This window comes from Brachyhypopomus gauderio, chromosome 2 (assembly GCF_052324685.1).
Source record: "Brachyhypopomus gauderio isolate BG-103 chromosome 2, BGAUD_0.2, whole genome shotgun sequence".
Lineage (NCBI taxonomy): Eukaryota > Metazoa > Chordata > Actinopteri > Gymnotiformes > Hypopomidae > Brachyhypopomus > Brachyhypopomus gauderio.
This window is the reverse complement of record NC_135212.1, coordinates 7007278-7024208: the sequence shown is the minus strand read 5'-3', so window position 1 is coordinate 7024208 and position 16931 is coordinate 7007278. Positions and strand designations below refer to the sequence as shown.

General features: G+C 44.4%; 2 protein-coding genes across 6 annotated transcripts in view; both read right to left on the bottom strand.

Annotated features, from left to right (window-relative positions):
• Positions 1–2441: 2441 nt before the first annotated feature.
• Positions 2442–9284, bottom strand: mlc1 (modulator of VRAC current 1). Of its 5 annotated transcripts, none has more exons than XM_076985200.1 (12): positions 8661–9284; positions 7732–8022; positions 7451–7540; positions 7144–7197; positions 6933–7034; positions 6510–6611; positions 6137–6199; positions 5725–5841; positions 5521–5577; positions 5157–5279; positions 4512–4673; positions 2442–3587 (listed from the first exon to the last, which is right to left on the bottom strand). In XM_076985200.1, exons 2-12 carry the CDS (start codon positions 7942–7944, stop codon positions 3507–3509), a joined length of 1164 nt encoding a protein of 387 aa, XP_076841315.1. In that variant the 5' UTR covers positions 7945–8022; positions 8661–9284; the 3' UTR covers positions 2442–3506. The 5 variants fall into 5 exon arrangements, with proteins under 5 accessions (XP_076841315.1, XP_076841309.1, XP_076841340.1 ...); XM_076985194.1 differs by having other exon boundaries at positions 7732–8028; positions 8661–8796; XM_076985225.1 differs by having other exon boundaries at positions 2442–3581; positions 7732–8028; positions 8661–8796.
• A 6369-nt stretch (positions 9285–15653) lies between these two features.
• btbd11b (BTB (POZ) domain containing 11b) overlaps positions 15654–16931 on the bottom strand; it is a 52692-nt gene continuing 51414 nt past the window's right edge. Inside the window, exon 17 of the mRNA XM_076985185.1 lies at positions 15654–16931. This exon is cut by the window's right edge and continues 152 nt beyond it. Coding sequence (XP_076841300.1) covers positions 16874–16931 — 58 coding nt within the window. The 3' untranslated portion in view covers positions 15654–16873.

Sequence of the window (16931 nt, the reverse complement as noted above, 5' to 3'; positions counted from 1 at the left end):
ATTCGACTAATAAAAGAAAAGTGTTTTTAATACAAAAAAGTCAACCTTCAAATAATTATGTTCAGTCAAATAATTCACTTGGTCGGGAATCCTTTTGCAGAAATGACCGCTTCAATGCGGCGTGGCATGGAGGCAATCAGCCTGTGGCACTGCTGAGGTGTTATGGAGGCCCAGGATGCTTCTATAGCGGCCTTGAGCTCATCCAGAGTGTTGGGTCTTGCATCTCTCAACTTTCTCTTCACAATATCCCACAGATTCTCTATGGGGTTCAGGTCAGGAGAGTTGGCAGGCCAATTGAGCACAGTAATACCATGGTCAGTAAACCATTTACAAGTGGTTTTGGCACTGTGAGCAGGTGCCAGGCCGTGCTGAAAAATAAAATCTTCATCTCCATAAAGCTTTTCAGCAGATGAAATCATGAAGCGCTCCAAAATCTCCTGATAGCTTGCTGCTATAAAAGACAGTGGACCAACACCAGCAGCTGACGTGGCACCCCAGACCATCACTGACTGTGGGTACTTGACACTGGACTTCAGGCATTTTGGCATTTCCTTCTCCCCTGTCTTCCTACAGACTCTGGCACCTTGACTTCCCAATGACATGCAAAATTTGCAGTGCTGCTTCTCCGTAGCCCAGGTCAGGCGCTTCTGCCGCTGGTTCTGGTTCAAAAGTGGCTTGACCTGGGGTATGCAGCACCTGTAGCCCATTTCCTGCTCACGTTTGTGCACGGTGGCTCTGGATGTTTCTACTCCAGAATCAGTCCACTGCTTCCACAGGTCCCCCAAGGTCTGTAATCGACCCTTTTCCACAATCTTCCTCAGGGTCCACTCACCTCTTCTCGTTGTGCAGCATTTTCTGCCACACTTTTTCCTTCCCACAGACTTCCCACTGAGGTGCCTTGATGCAGCACTCTGGGAACAGCCTATTTGTTCAGAAATTTCTTTGTGTCTGACCCTCTTGCTTGAGGGTGTGATTGATGGCCTTCTGGACAGCAGTCAAGTCGGCAGTCTTACCCATGGTTGCAGTTTTGAGCCAGGCTGGGAGTTTTTAAAAGCCTCAGGAATCTTGTTTAGGTATTTAAAGTTAATTTGATGATTCGGATGATTAGGTTATTAGCTAATTTAGAGAACCTTTTCATGATATGCTAATTTAGTGAGATTTCATGAGCCGTATGCCAAATCATCAGTATTAAAACAATAAAAGACCTGAAATATTTCAGTTGGTGTGCAATGAATCTAAAATATATGAAAGTTAAATTTTTATCATTACATTATGGAAAAGAATGAACTTTATCACAATATGCTAATTTTTTGAGAAGGACCTGTATTTCATTATAGACCCATACATGCCCATTCAGGACAATAATAGACCTATACAGGACCTTACAGTTCCACACAGACTCATACAGTTCATTACAGGCCCACACAGACTCATATAGTTCATTGCATGCCCATATAGGCCCATATAGACCCATACAGACTCATGCAGCCTCATATAGTTAATTACAGGCCCATACAGGCCCATTTAGAGCCATACAGTCCCATACTGGTCCATACAGGCCCATATAGAGCCATACAGTCCCATACAGGCCCATACAAAGACTGCATTGCCTTGTACTGAGCAAAGACAAAATGAGTTTATTTACAGATCTATACAGTCCATGCCACCATGTTTTCACAGATGAGGAGACCTTTTGCATTATATGCTGACTTTTTCTCAGTCTGTCAGTCTAGGACATTTTATCTGTCTATAAGACTTTGTTCCAGAAGAGTACAGGCTGTGATGTTTAGCGTAGCATTCTCCAAACATCCAGTACTTCTTCCGTCATTCACTACATTGCTTGCTACAGCTAAACTCACCAGTGTGCTTCTTAACAATGTGTCAGACAGGTTTTTTGTTGTTGTTGTTGATATACCTAATATTTCAGCCATGATTCCATTCTCACAATGCCCTGCTTTATTACGTTTATGTTTCTTTGGTCTTGACGAGGAGAGACGTGTCAGACTAGAGGTGCAAATCTGACATTCTGTGCTTAATCTCACAGCTATTGTTTCATTTTAAATCTAATGTGTACACACTCAAACCATGAGCTCCACTGTCTAGCCCCCTATGGCTGTACTGTAGGCCATATATTTGTTCTTGGTACAGACGTCTAATGCTCTCTCTACTCATTACTGCCTGAAAACAGATGAAATTAGCATTTAACACTAAAAGAACATTCCAGTAATTTCCACCCAAGATCTTTCCACTGCACAAAAGGGAAAAGTGCGTGGTACTGCACGGATCACACAAAACCTACATCCTGAAAAACACAGAAATATTCATAATGTATATTTTGAGAAAAAAATATTGGAACACTCTAAAAGGAGGGAGAGGGGGAGGGGGAGAAAGGGAGTGAGAGATGGAGATTCAATATTAAAATCAGTAGATGTACATTCACATGACATTTACAAAGCGCTGGTTTTATTTGTCTAAGGCACCAGGATACACTTTCCAACATGTAAAAGGATATTAATGTTATGTATGGGACATACTAGGGTTATGTATAGGACATATGGCAGCAGTACTACTGTATCAATAATCATATACTAATCTCATTTCTCTTCCAGATCACATATATTCTGTTCTTTGTGCTTTTACCTAATAAACACTGTACATGAAGTGCATTGTTACAACAGTATAAAATTAACTCACATTTCATTTGTTCACATGTCCAGTTCATATAAACAAGGCGGGAGTCCCAGCAGGTGGGATATTTGTACAGGAGGCTCTAAACCAGTCTACACCAGTCTAAACTAGTCATGCCACCAGTTCTTCACAGTTCTGATTCCCTCTCATTCTGTGCTCAGCTCCGTCCCACATCTATAACCATTCAGCCGTCAGACGAGACATAGCTGGCTGTTTCTTTAGTGACACTAACTCTAGAACACAGGTGTCTCCAGGCGCCAGGTGTGATGTATAACGAGAATACGTGACTAGAGACACCATGGTTAAATTTGTAATTAGATTGTGGCAAAATCCAGCACAAACAAGTTTACACCCACGCGCTTTTCCCTCTAAACTTCATTCCTAACTTCCTCCAGTACCTTCACTCACAGAATATAATACATAACAAAAGCAACAGCTTACAAGCTACAGAACTTTATGCACAAAACCCGATATACAAAAGACAAAAGATTCCCGTCCTCTTGAACCGACGTGACCTTGCTTCATTCACAAGCTGTTGGACAGTTTCAGGTATTCTGAACCATTTCAGTTTTATCCCGACACTAGTACATAGTACACTAGTACATAGTACACTAGTACGACCCACATTTGAGCTGCTCTCCTCTATTATGCTACATTTGTTCTCCCTCCCTGCTGCCTCCCCTCCCACACGTCCCTCCCCATGTCATCCTCCACACGCGTGTCATCCTCCACACGCGTGTCATCCTCCACACATACTGTATGTGCTCCTTCTGCTTCTCAGACAGCCCCCCCCTCCCCCTCCCAATCATCACAGATGCTCACTGGGCCATTTGGACCACGACGGCTTTCCAGGCCTTGTCTTTGTCAAACTCGCGCAGGGTGTTACTGGAGACCTGCAGCTGGGGGAGGGGTCAAGGATGAGGGGGAGGGGTCAGAGGTTAGGGGGAGGGTCAGAGACGATTGGACATTGGACCCAGCACTGGACCCAACCCTGGACCCAGAACTGGACCCAGAACTGAACCCAACACTGAACCCAGCACTGGACCCAGCACTGAGAGAGCACTTGGCTGTTTTTAAGAACACATACTTGTGTTCTAACAAGAACATGTAATTACAGTAATGGTCAAATATTCTTCCAGTGTTGCATGCAAAATGGAATATTCACCTTTGGTATACTCAAAGTACTGTGCACTTACTGTAATAAAACATATTGCATGTTTTTTCAGCAATTTGGCAGTACATGAAGACATGTTCCTGATGCTATGCATATACACATTATTCTTGTATTCATGTATGTTTTTATATATATGTGTGTGTGTGTGTGTGTGTGTGTGTGTGTGTGTGTGTGTGTGTGTGTGTGTGTGTGAGTGTGTGTGTGTGTGTATATATGTGTGAGTGTGTGTGTATATATGTGTGAGTGTGTGTGTATATATGTGTGAGTGTGTATATATGTGTGTGTGTGTGTGTATATATGTGTGAGTGTGTGTATGTATATATGTGTGTGTGTGTGTATATATATGTGTGAGTGTGTGTGTATATATGTGTGAGTGTGTGTATATATGTGTGAGTGTGTGTGTGTATATATGTGTGAGTGTGTGTGTATATATATGTGTGAGTGTGTGTGTATATATATATATGTGTGTGAGTGTGTGTATATATGTGTGAGTGTGTGTGTATGTGTGAGTGTGTGTATATATGTGTGAGTGTGTATATTTATATGTGTGAGTGTGTGTATATATGTGTGAGTGTGTGTGTATATATGTGTGAGTGTGTGCATATATGTGTGAGTGTGTGTATATATATATGTGTGAGTGTGTGTGCACCTCGCCCAGATGTGGTCCCTGTTCTGGACCCTCGTCCCACTCTGGAGGTGCCGTGTGCAGCTGACTCTTGTAGGAGGCGCAGTGCACCACTGTGGCCAGCGTGAGGCAGGCTTGAGTCAACAGGAGCACCATCAGGATCAACAGCAGGATGTCATAGGACTGCTGCATGTGGAACACACAGTCTGATACACACTTCATCACCATCATCACAGCTTCGTCACTCTCATTTCAAACACCTTTAACCAGCAATGTGCATCCATGATAGGGAGGTAATGTGTATATTTTTGTTCATAATTGTTATTTCTGTTGAGTTACATTAGTACAGGCATTTTGCCCATTGAAATAATAGGGTACGTTGATATTGCTCAATTCTGTATTTTATGAATTTGATATATTAATTGTTCACTGATAAATTATGACTGGTCAGTTATTAAAGTATATTGGATAAGATCTCCCATAGGTGGCAGTAGTGATTAATTGAAGCTCTGGGCATTTGCAAAATCTCAGCATGCAAGCAATGTACTGGCCAGTTAACGAGTTCCCTTATTCTGGTGAATGCAGACACACTGAATGTGCTTTTGCTTCCATTTTCCTGTAATATGGCATATTGTTCAGGGACTCTTGTGCATTTTAGACCTGACTCACTTTCTCTGCAGGCACCTCATGCAGGAAGATTTCAATGAAACTCAGCACGCTACTGGACAGAAAACCAGAGGCAGAGAAGAGCATCGGGGAGGTCACACTGCTGATAGCAATCAACATCTCTACCTGAGATAGAGAGAGAGAGAGAGAGAGAGAGAGAGAGAGAGAGAGTGAGAGAGAGAGAGAAGATTGATAAAGGGGATGAAAGAGACAGTGGAAAAGCTGGTGAGGCAGTGGTGAAAGGGAGATTAGTAACAAAGCAGAGTATCAAAGCAGAGACAAATTAAGTAAAGTAATGAGAGTGCTGAATTCCCACTGAGACGTCTGTATATCTCACATTAACCCTGGCAAGGCTGAGATGACTCACCAGGCACCTGCTGGGATATTCTGACACCACATGGCTGGCTATGGCACTGGGAAAACACTGCAAGGGAAACAGAGGAGCGTTTCAGAGACAGCCACACCTGGGACTATTAGAGCCTCCTTTCGTGGAGGCACTGCTGTGCTCCTAAATCTACAGGAGAGAGAACCAGTGTGATCAGACTGTGGAAAATCACCACACAGGACTCACAGCCACTAGAATCCAGAAGAACGTGACAGACAGGTAGGGACTTGGGAGCAGAGCGTCTATGTTGAGAGCGATGATGCCTCCGAACACTGCAGATATCCCGATGATCACCTCAATCACCTGCACACCATCCACAGCCAAGGAGATCAGAGTCCTGTTCACTGCACTCACAGTGTATCACATGTGACTGAAGATTAATGCTGATAGCACTTTTCTGAGATCTTGATGTCAGTATAAAAGTGCATATAAATCCCCTTTTTAATTTGCTCTATTTAGCAATCGTTCTCTTTCCAGAGAGAACAACTGCTAAATATCTCTCACTCTTTCTTTTTCTCTAGCCCTCCTCTGTTTCTTTTGGTCTGTTTCTCTCTATCTCTCTTCCACTCCCTCCGTCTTTCTCTTGTAGCTGACTCACGGCGTAGGCCTTGAGGAGGCGTGCGGGGAAGACGGCCGAGGTCACAGGGCCGTCGTACGCTGGCTGAACAAAAGAAAGGCACGATGAAGAAAGAGAGAGCGACGCCATCTTTATGAAAGCAGAACGGACACCAGACGAACGTCGGAAACCAGCACAATTACTAAAACATTATAGTAAACATCTCAACACACACACACACACACACACATACATACACACACACACACACACACACACACATACACACACACACACACACACACACACACACACACACACACACACACACATACACACACACACACACACACACACACACACACACACACACACACACACACACACACACATACACACACACACACATACAAACCTTGCTGTGGCTGCAGCAGTCCTCCACAGAGCGAGCTGATAAGATAACTGTGCTGGCCATGAGGACCTCCAGTAGAATGAGCAGGATCAAATTAAAGTTGATCTGATTTAACCACGAGAACAAACACTGTTACTGCCTAATATACATATATATATATATATATATATATATATATATATATATATATATACATATATACGTGTGTTCAGATGTGAATGCTGTTGTTTGAATGGTTCAGACTTGAACCCATGAACACTCTCAGTGGATCAGGTGTGAATGCTCGTGTGAAGGTGTGTGTTCAGTTGTGAATGGGTCATGTGTTGAGATGTGAACATTAGTGTCTGAATGAGTCACATGTTCAGATGTGAACTATATTGTCCGAATGGGTCACGTGAATAGACCACAACGTGGTGGCAAACTCACATTGATGGCTGAAGGGCTCAGAGCCAGTTTACAGCCGAACCAGACCAGACACGTGGTTGTCACGGCAAACGTAGAAACATACACCAGCTGAAAATCAGACACCTAGCAGGAATGGCGTCGACACCAGCATCATTCACAGCGTCTGCTAAGATGGCAGGCAACAGAGGGATGGGCAGACAGATCAACCCACAAGGTAGAGACAGACACTTACCGCAACACGCCAGCGTGTGGCGATGGTGAAGCTGGCCACGGCGGCTGGGATGCTCTGCCAAACCAACGGCAGAATTGAGCAGTCAGAGCGAGGCATGATACAACAAACAGTGAGAGATTAGGATTAGGGTTAGGATTAGGGTTAGGATTAGGGTGCCGAGAACTGACAGCAGGGAAGCTCAGAGCTTCTACAGTGCAGTTCTATCAGTGCTTCTGTGTGCTTTACACAGTGAGGGAAGGTGCTTAAACCATCTCTATCCTGCTGCTTTCACACACATACACACACACACACACACTCACTCACTCACCGAGCCAGCAGCACAACGCAGGTAGTCCATGGCGACAGGAAAAACATTCCCCAGGTAGAGTGAGAAGCCGGCTGTGATCAGGAGACTGCACTGATAATTCCACCCACACACACACACGCACGCACGCACGCACGCACGCACGCACGCACACACACACACACACACACACACACACACACACACACACACACCCATGCCAGCACAGAGATGGAGAGGTGGCATTAACTCGTGTGTGTGAGCAGACAGCCTGGTGTGGAGTGGTCCTGTGTGTGCGCCCTCACCCCGATGAGCACGCTGTAGATCCAGGCCCGGTAGCTGAAACACGGGTGAAGCACGTCCGCGCGGTCCAGCTCCAGGTCGCTGGCTCTCACATCCACCGTGTAGCTGTCCCGCTCCACCCGCCGACTCAGAGTCCCGCCCCCACTCCCCCGCTCCAGGGTGGGGATGTGGGTGTAGCTGAACTCCTCCCGGGCAGACACGTCCTCCCGCTGCATCGCACCCTGAGGTCACGGTGCTCGCCAGACCCCGAACGAGACGTTGACACGCGGAGACGTTGAGACGCGGAGACCTACCTGCTCCTGCCGAAACACGCGGCCACACTCACTGCTCGTGCTCGTGATGGAACGTGTGGCATCAGACGTGGATATGCAACATGGAATCAGTCAACCTGTTGGATGTCTAAGTCCTTTTAAGCATGGGTGATAATCACAGATGAGTGGCTCATCTGCTCATAAAAACTGAATAACAAGGCTTAATTGTTTCTTCAACACATCATACATAATGTATTTAATGAAAACAGTTTGAGACGCACAGGAGTTAAAATGTATAAATAATAATAATAATACATGGCCATTAGTTCTGTGAAGCTTTGTAAAGTTTCACAGTAACCCACTGTGTTATTAGCATTAAGGCAATTCTCTCTTTTCATTTGTTTTTTACTGTTTTTTGCCAGCTGTAAACAATGTTTATTATTTAAATAAAATCACAGCACTAGGGCCCCAAACAAGCATTCCACAGTGTGACAGGCACTAGCGCTGTGGAGGGATAAGAGGGCATCCACTCGTTAAAGTGCCCCAGAACAACAACAACACCCCCCTCTTCTGCCCCGCCGTTTGCTTTCTTAATGTTAATTCCAATTCCCTCTACCCTCCCACCTGTCTCAGTCACACACACCTGTCTCAGTCACACACACCTGCCGCCTGTCACTCACCTGTTCAGTGTCGTGTTCGTCTTCCACTTCTGATCAAACCACCAGCTTCTCTTTCAAAAGTGCATTCAGCCTCGTTAGTTTGCTAGTCCTCAGGAAAGCCCCCTCCCTCTCCCTCCCTCTCCCTCTCTCCCTCTCTCTCTCTCCCTCTTTCTCTCTCTCCATCTCTCACTCCCTTTCTCCCCCTCTCCCTCTCACTCTCTTTCTCCCTCTCTGTCTGTCTCTCTCTTTCTCTCTCTCTCTCCCTCCCTCTCTCTTCCTCTCCCTCCTTCTCTCTCTCCCTCTCTCTCCCACTCTTTCTCTTGCTTCCTCTCGCCCAAACTAAGCCCCACCCCCGAAACTTCTGGAGCTGCTGAAAGGAAAATACAAAAAGTTGAGAGCCAGTGAGGAACAGACTGTGAATGACAATGAAGAGAGGAGAGCGGGAGAAGAGAGAAGAAAGAGGGAGAGGAGAGGAGAGGAGAGGAGAGAGGAAGAGAGGAAGAGAGGAGAGGAGAGAGGGAGGAGAGAGAAGAAAGAGGGAGAGGAGAGGAGAAGAGAGGAGAGAGACAGAAAGAGAAAGAGGATGGAGAGAGGAAAGGAGGAGAGTGGAGAGAATTAGGGATGAAAGAGACGGAGGAGTGGCAGAATAGAGAGAGGGGCTCGCAGCAGGGACTGAGCGTCTTTATGGTCTCCAACTGCCGTGAGCAACTCACTGAGAATACTCCCACATAAATCACCCCCACCACACACACACACACACACATACACACACATATGTTCACAAACACACACATGAACGCATACAAACCTACACACACACACACACACACACACACACACACACACACACACACACAAGCAGTTCTACCCACAGAGACATGCAAACAGAAGCTCTTACATATGCATTCAAACAAATGTGAGGATACAGAACTCAGGTGTGTTTGCGTTCACGGGGACACATACTGCTCATCATCACAGGAGACACCCCCACTTCTCCCCACATTACTGGCCTCACAGTGTAGGACAAAGGACCCAGTAAACCAGCATGTCTCTCTGGGCTTTAGAAACGTCCTGAGCTGGAACAGTAATACAGCGTGCTCAGTGCTCAAACACGCCTCTGTCCCGAGACTCCCATGTAGGACACCTCCTTGTCTAGTCCTGTGTTAGTTGGTAAAGGTGTTTAAGGACAGTTCAGATGAGAGAACATTGAGAGTTCTATGGGACCTCTGTCCTCTGGTGTAAAACCTGTGTCCTCTGGTGTAGGACAGAATATGCAGACTCTTTTATGTGGGATCTGTTCCTTGGTGAGGAGTTCTGCCATTTTGTACAGGAATCTGTCCTTTGGTGTGGGACTCTGTTGTGTGATTTGTGTGTATATGTGAGTTAGGCTCACCACTCATGTTTGACAGTGTAGCACAGTTACAGATCAGCATTGTCCTTGAGCACCAGTATCCATGGATACCTTTTGAACCACTCCCCCTCTCTCCCCCCTTTACCACATTCCTGTTCCCCCTCCAAAGCCACTGTGTACATGCACTAGCAGACACACACACACACACACACACACACACACTAAAAGAAAGAGAGTGAGGGAGAGTTTTGTGTCCCAACAAAGTAATTAGTAGTCAGTAATTGCTGCAATGAGTATTAGTATCTTTGATTAAATATTTCGTCTGTTTACTGATGAACTGTAATTTCCCTCCTGGGTGTTTTGCTCCTACCTTCTCTGTTACTCCATATGTGACATGTATGCCTTTCATAAGACACACAAAAACACAAAAAGATAAATAATTGAGTGATTCCATATTTTTTCCTTGTGCTTATCTGGAACACATTATGCAAAATTACATTTCCTTCTGTTGCTATGATGCTGATACACAACTTTACATATCCCTGAAACACAATGATCTCTGTTCTCTGAGAAAACTAAACAAAAGCAAATCTAAAGTAATTTATCTGTGTCACGTTGAGGACCCCGGCCCCTCCCTTTTGGGCATGTGTAAACGTTGTCCACGTGCTTTGTCTGCGTCTGTGGAACTCCGTGGTTATGGCTATGTCGTGTGATAATGTGTCTCACCTGTGAAACGTCTCGTAATCACGTGGGGCTAATGTGGTTAGTCTATTTAATGTGCGTTCGCGCAGTGTCCTGTGCTCGTCGTTGTCTAGAGTCTACACGTTTCTGTGTAAGTGTCAAATGTTCCTCTGTGTGCAAAAAGATTAAAAGTGACGTCTTTGCAAGGATTCTGTGTCTCGTCCTTCGCTCCACCCCGATCGTCACAATCTGATCCTGGAAGATCTACTGATCGTTTCTTAAATGAAACAACAACAAAAAAAACCTCCCACATCATCTAGTGTAAAAGCAGAGGTAAAAACCCTGAGAAGGATTTCTGTTTCAGTTTCTGTTGTAACTCACTTCTTATTGGTGTAATCCAGTCCTCTCTGAGACATTCACTTCCTATTGGTGTAATCCAGTCCTCTCTGAGACATTCACTTCCTATTGGTGTAATCCAGTCCTCTCTGAGATATTCACTTCTTATTGGTGTAATCCAGTCCTCTCTGAGACATTCACTTTTTATTGGTGTAATTAAGTCCTCTCTGAGACATTCACTTCTTATTGGTGTAATCCAGTCCTCTCTGAGACATTCACTTCCTATTGGTGTAATCCAGTCCTCTCTGAGACATTCACTTCCTATTGGTGTAATCCAGTCCTCTCTGAGACATTCACTTCTTATTGGTGTAATCCAGTCCTCTCTGAGACATTCACTTGTTATTGGTGTAATCCAGTCCTCTCTGAGACATTCACTTGTTATTGGTGTAATCCAGTCCTCTCTGAGACATTCACTTCCTATTGGTGTAATCCAGTCCTCTCTGAGACATTCACTTCCTATTGGTGTAATCCAGTCCTCTCTGAGACATCCACTTCTTATTGGTGTAATCCAGTCCTCTCTGAGACATTCACTTCTTATTGGTATAATCCAGTCCTCTCTGAGACATTCACTTCCTATTGGTGTAATCCAGTCCTCTCTGAGACATTCACTTCCTATTGGTGTAATCCAGTCCTCTCTGAGACATTCACTTCTTATTGGTGTAATCCAGTCCTCTCTGAGACATTCACTTCTTATTGGTGTAATCCAGTCCTCTCTGAGACATTCACTTCTTATTGGTATAATCCAGTCCTCTCTGAGACATTCAATTCTTATTAGTGTAATCCAGTCCTCTCTGAGACATTCACTTCCTATTGGTGTAATCCAGTCCTCTCTGAGACATTCACTTCCTATTGGTGTAATCCAGTCCTCTCTGAGACATTCACTTCTTATTGGTGTAATCCAGTCCTCTCTGAGATATTCACTTCTTATTGGTGTAATCCAGTCCTCTCTGAGACATTCACTTTTTATTGGTGTAATTAAGTCCTCTCTGAGACATTCACTTCTTATTGGTGTAATCCAGTCCTCTCTGAGACATTCACTTCCTATTGGTGTAATCCAGTCCTCTCTGAGACATTCACTTCCTATTGGTGTAATCCAGTCCTCTCTGAGACATTCACTTCTTATTGGTGTAATCCAGTCCTCTCTGAGACATTCACTTCTTATTGGTGTAATCCAGTCCTCTCTGAGACATTCACTTCTTATTGGTGTAATCCAGTCCTCTCTGAGACATTCACTTGTTATTGGTGTAATCCAGTCCTCTCTGAGACATTCACTTCCTATTGGTGTAATCCAGTCCTCTCTGAGACATTCACTTCTTATTGGTGTAATCCAGTCCTCTTTGAGACATTCACTTCTTATTGGTGTAATCCAGTCCTCTCTGAGACATTCACTTCTTATTGGTGTAATCCAGTCCTCTCTGAGACATTCACTTCTTATTGGTATAATCCAGTCCTCTCTGAGACATTCAATTCTTATTAGTGTAATCCAGTCCTCTCTGAGACATTCACTTCCTATTGGTGTAATCCAGTCCTCTCTGAGACATTCACTTCCTATTGGTGTAATCCAGTCCTCTCTGAGACATTCACTTCTTATTGGTGTAATCCAGTCCTCTCTGAGATATTCACTTCTTATTGGTGTAATCCAGTCCTCTCTGAGACATTCACTTTTTATTGGTGTAATTAAGTCCTCTCTGAGACATTCACTTCTTATTGGTGTAATCCAGTCCTCTCTGAGACATTCACTTCCTATTGGTGTAATCCAGTCCTCTCTGAGACATTCACTTCCTATTGGTGTAATCCAGTCCTCTCTGAGACATTCACTTCTTATTGGTGTAATCCAGTCCTCTCTGAGACATTCACTTCTTATTGGTGTAATCCAGTCCTCTCTGAGACATTCACTTCTTATTGGTGTAATCCAGTCCTCTCTGAGACATTCACTTGTTATTGGTGTAATCCAGTCCTCTCTGAGACATTCACTTCCTATTGGTGTAATCCAGTCCTCTCTGAGACATTCACTTCTTATTGGTGTAATCCAGTCCTCTTTGAGACATTCACTTCTTATTGGTGTAATCCAGTCCTCTCTGAGACATTCACTTCTTATTGGTATAATCCAGTCCTCTCTGAGACATTCAATTCTTATTAGTGTAATCCAGTCCTCTCTGAGACATTCACTTCTTATTGGTGTAATCCAGTTCTCTCTGAGACATTCCCCATGGCTCCCCATACATACATGATTAATTTGAAGGTTCCATTCACTATAAAAGCTCTGAATAGTCTGTCCCCTTTCTTATATAACCAATCTGTTTACCTCTGTTCTAATGCAAGACCCTAGATCACCAAATCAATCAAGATCACCAAATCATTCTTCTGTATGTTTCATGGTCTCAATTACAATTCATTAGTGACCAGGTATTGCAGTAGCTGCCCCAAGACTGTGGAACATGCAACATTCAGCATTAGTTCAGATTAATCACCTGTTTCAGGGTGTAAATTAATTGCCCTCTTCACATTTATTGTTCTTCTCAGTTGTTCTGGTTATATATTTGTAGTTTGTTGCAGTGACTGAACCCTTTTGTGGAGCCGGTGTATGTTGGGTTTCATTTTGATGAAACTCTAGAGATGGAGACGTGAACATGCTCCCGTGTGTGTTCCTGCATGTTCTACACAGTGACACTCTCCTTCCTACCTTGCATTAAAGTACATTCTTGAATTAAACTTATTCTCTTCTGTTGCTAAGGTTACCTTTACCTTCCTTTTTTATTTAATCTATACTGCAACCATCTTGGGCCACTATTACATGTGTTGTTTTAGCAAAGGAGAAATGATCATATATAATTACTTCTCTGTGTTATTTCTTAACAACAAGAGAATACAGGAATATGAACTCAATATGACATACCAAAAAAACACAATTTTCAGAACAAAATGGCTCCTACAGGCAAAATCCAGTACTTTGTGTGACCAAGTACATCTTGAACTCTTAGGTAGAATGTCCTGAAGTTTTCTGAAGTAACTTTCTGGTACCATTCCATCGCCTTCAGGTTCCATTCCTTTCAGGTGAGAGTTGAGTGCTTCTGCTTCTCTAGTGCAGGGCTATTCAACTATATTTTTCTGCGGGCCAGATTTGGCAGAGAGCTCTGACCTGTGAGCCAGACAATTTTCAGACCTATATCAATACTGTCATAGTAGATGTAAAATGGGTGGGTGGAGGTGTTGAACGTAATTTGTTGACCGGGGGTGGGTAACACTTGTGCCGCCAGTTGAATAGCCCTGCTCTAGTGTAAATGAAGCCTGGAAAAGCATGTAATAAATGTATTTTTGTGTCTCAATATTGCATACACATTTCCTGTATTTTCTGGTTTTATTTTCTATATTTCTAGTTGCATTCCATTGAGTAACTGTAACGTACTGTAGTAAAAGGTGACATTCACAATTGAAGTACACAAGGCTTCCAGAGAAAAAAGAACATGATATCAACAGGGGGCCTTCATCAGTTGTTCAAGCACATATATATTTATCTGTAGCGCCCGTTTAAAATCACCCACCATTGCCGGAAGTGCTTTATAAAGGAATTTATTTGTGGTTGGTTGTAAATGTACTCTATAAATAAGCCCTCCTTACCTGCTCGGAGGTACATGGTGCTGTATACGGTGTCCTTCTAAGCCCAGAGTGGCTTGCCCTCACATAAAGCCTGTGGCTCTGGGAGAGGAAGAGGCTTGAGGAGACTATGGAATTGCAAATTGATTTATGAGGTCTGAGAGCCTGGGGTGTAAGCACAAGGAAGGCCTGCCCCCATCAAATGTTCCCCCTCAAGAAATATCCAGGTGGAATTTTAAATTCACCTCTGCACATGGAGTATTGGCTGGGCAAAGTTCCAAAAGAGAGACTGCAGTTTGGGGGCCATACAATGCAATTACAGACAATGAAATGAGTACAGTCTACGTCACACCTAAAAGGACGATGAAGAAGATAATCCTGTTTATTGCACACACTCCCATTTTCCACACGGGAAGCAGAGCTTACTGGTGTGGAGGGGATTAACCCCGCGTCCTCTGTGCTAACACCACAGGGAACAACGTCTCTCCTTGTTCTCTAAGGCTAACCCTAGCGTGGTGGCTGTCTGCACGCAACCTCACTCTTCCCTTCACTCTTTCATCTTTTCCCACTTCCTGCCCATGTTCCTTCCTCACTGCATCTGCTCCGAAACGTTTGACCCAGCAGTCACGCTGCCAGCCCGGCTGGGTTCATTTGTATTTGTCTTCTAGTAAGGATATCAGGCGTGCCCGGCTTTCACGGCAATTTTCCCAGAGGGCATAGTTCACAAAGAGAATAGATAGAGGGAACGCATGTAGTACGATGTGAAAGCGATTCCATGATAAAAATGGTTTCAGAATGGGCCTTGTGTCAGGAAGCATCCTTGCTGTGAATGTCTGGTTTGCTGAGATTAAACGGGTCTGCCTGAGAAACCCCCAGAGGGAAGGCACACTTCATTATCCCAGCCAGCGATTTCCCAGAATGCTCAGAGGTTTGGCCAAATGGGGGACACCGCTGGGCTGGACCTTCTGCAAGCTAGTGTTTACACAGGACTGTTCAGATACTAAAATATGTTTATTTTCAAGGACATAACTTAAAGGACAGCGTTTTTGCATTAATCTTTACAAATAAAGGTGATTTAGATACATAGGGATTTATACATAGTTCCACAAACACCATGATAAGACACAAAGCACACAGAGCAGAGATCAGAGCACACAGTAGTCACATACTGAGTCAGTCATCTCTTCAGTTCCAGGAATGTTCAGAGCTACACCTCTTCAACGCCATGCTGATCACAGCACTCTTTCTGGTTTTACTAACACAGATATAGTTCTGCACACAGGAGCCCAGGGTCGATAAAAGAAAAAAACAAAGACATGCATCTGCACATTTACAACTGGGAAATTGTTTGATTTGTAGATACACTTAGAGGTTCGTCCTTAAATGAAGATCTGTGTTATATACATGTAATTACAGGGGGAGAGCAGTCTCCCTATTAGACATTTACATGCTATATTTACACAAACTACCATGGTTAATCTGCTTCCGGTAATAGACATGATGATGAACACTGACAATAAACACTGACAATGAACACTGACAATAAACACTGATGATGAACACTGACAATAAACACTGATGATGAAGGACCTGCTGTGGTTCCCCTTCCACGAGCTATGGACAGAATGGAGACAATGGACAGCAAGCAGACAAGCAAAGCATGCCACAAAAGCCCCAACGCGGGACGGCTGAGGACGCGAAGCTCTATGATTGGTGATTTGGTTCCACTGTGCCTGACCACCCGGGCCGGAGCCGGGCAGAGACGGTGTGGTAGTGGTGGGAGAACCGAGCCGGTGGCAGACAGACCCTCAGGACCAAAGACAGGTGAGCGAGCAGACCCAGCTTTCGCTCACGTGATCTGTACTATTTGAGGATTTCCATCATCGTACATGGTGGACTTGTCTTCACTGGTTCAGTGGTCTGGAGCCAGCGAAATACAGACTACACACATACTGCCTCGACTACAGCTGTGATGTTACAGAGACACTGTTCACCCTGAAGGACAAAAGTCCGTGCAGTACCGTTTCTTACTCATCAAGCCTAGAAAGCAGTGTGGGCCTGCCAACCTCCTGCCCACTGGTTCTCTCTTCAGAAGGGACACGTCCTGCTGCTGTTTTAGGTCAAGCAGGCTTATCAAACTCCGCTGCTCTATCAGACGAAGTGTACACTTCAGGGTGTGGGCCACAGGTGCTCCAGAGTGGCCGTGGGAAACTCAGACGACGGAACCTTTGGCGGAGGACAGGTGGATGGACCGTATGCGGGTGGTCAGA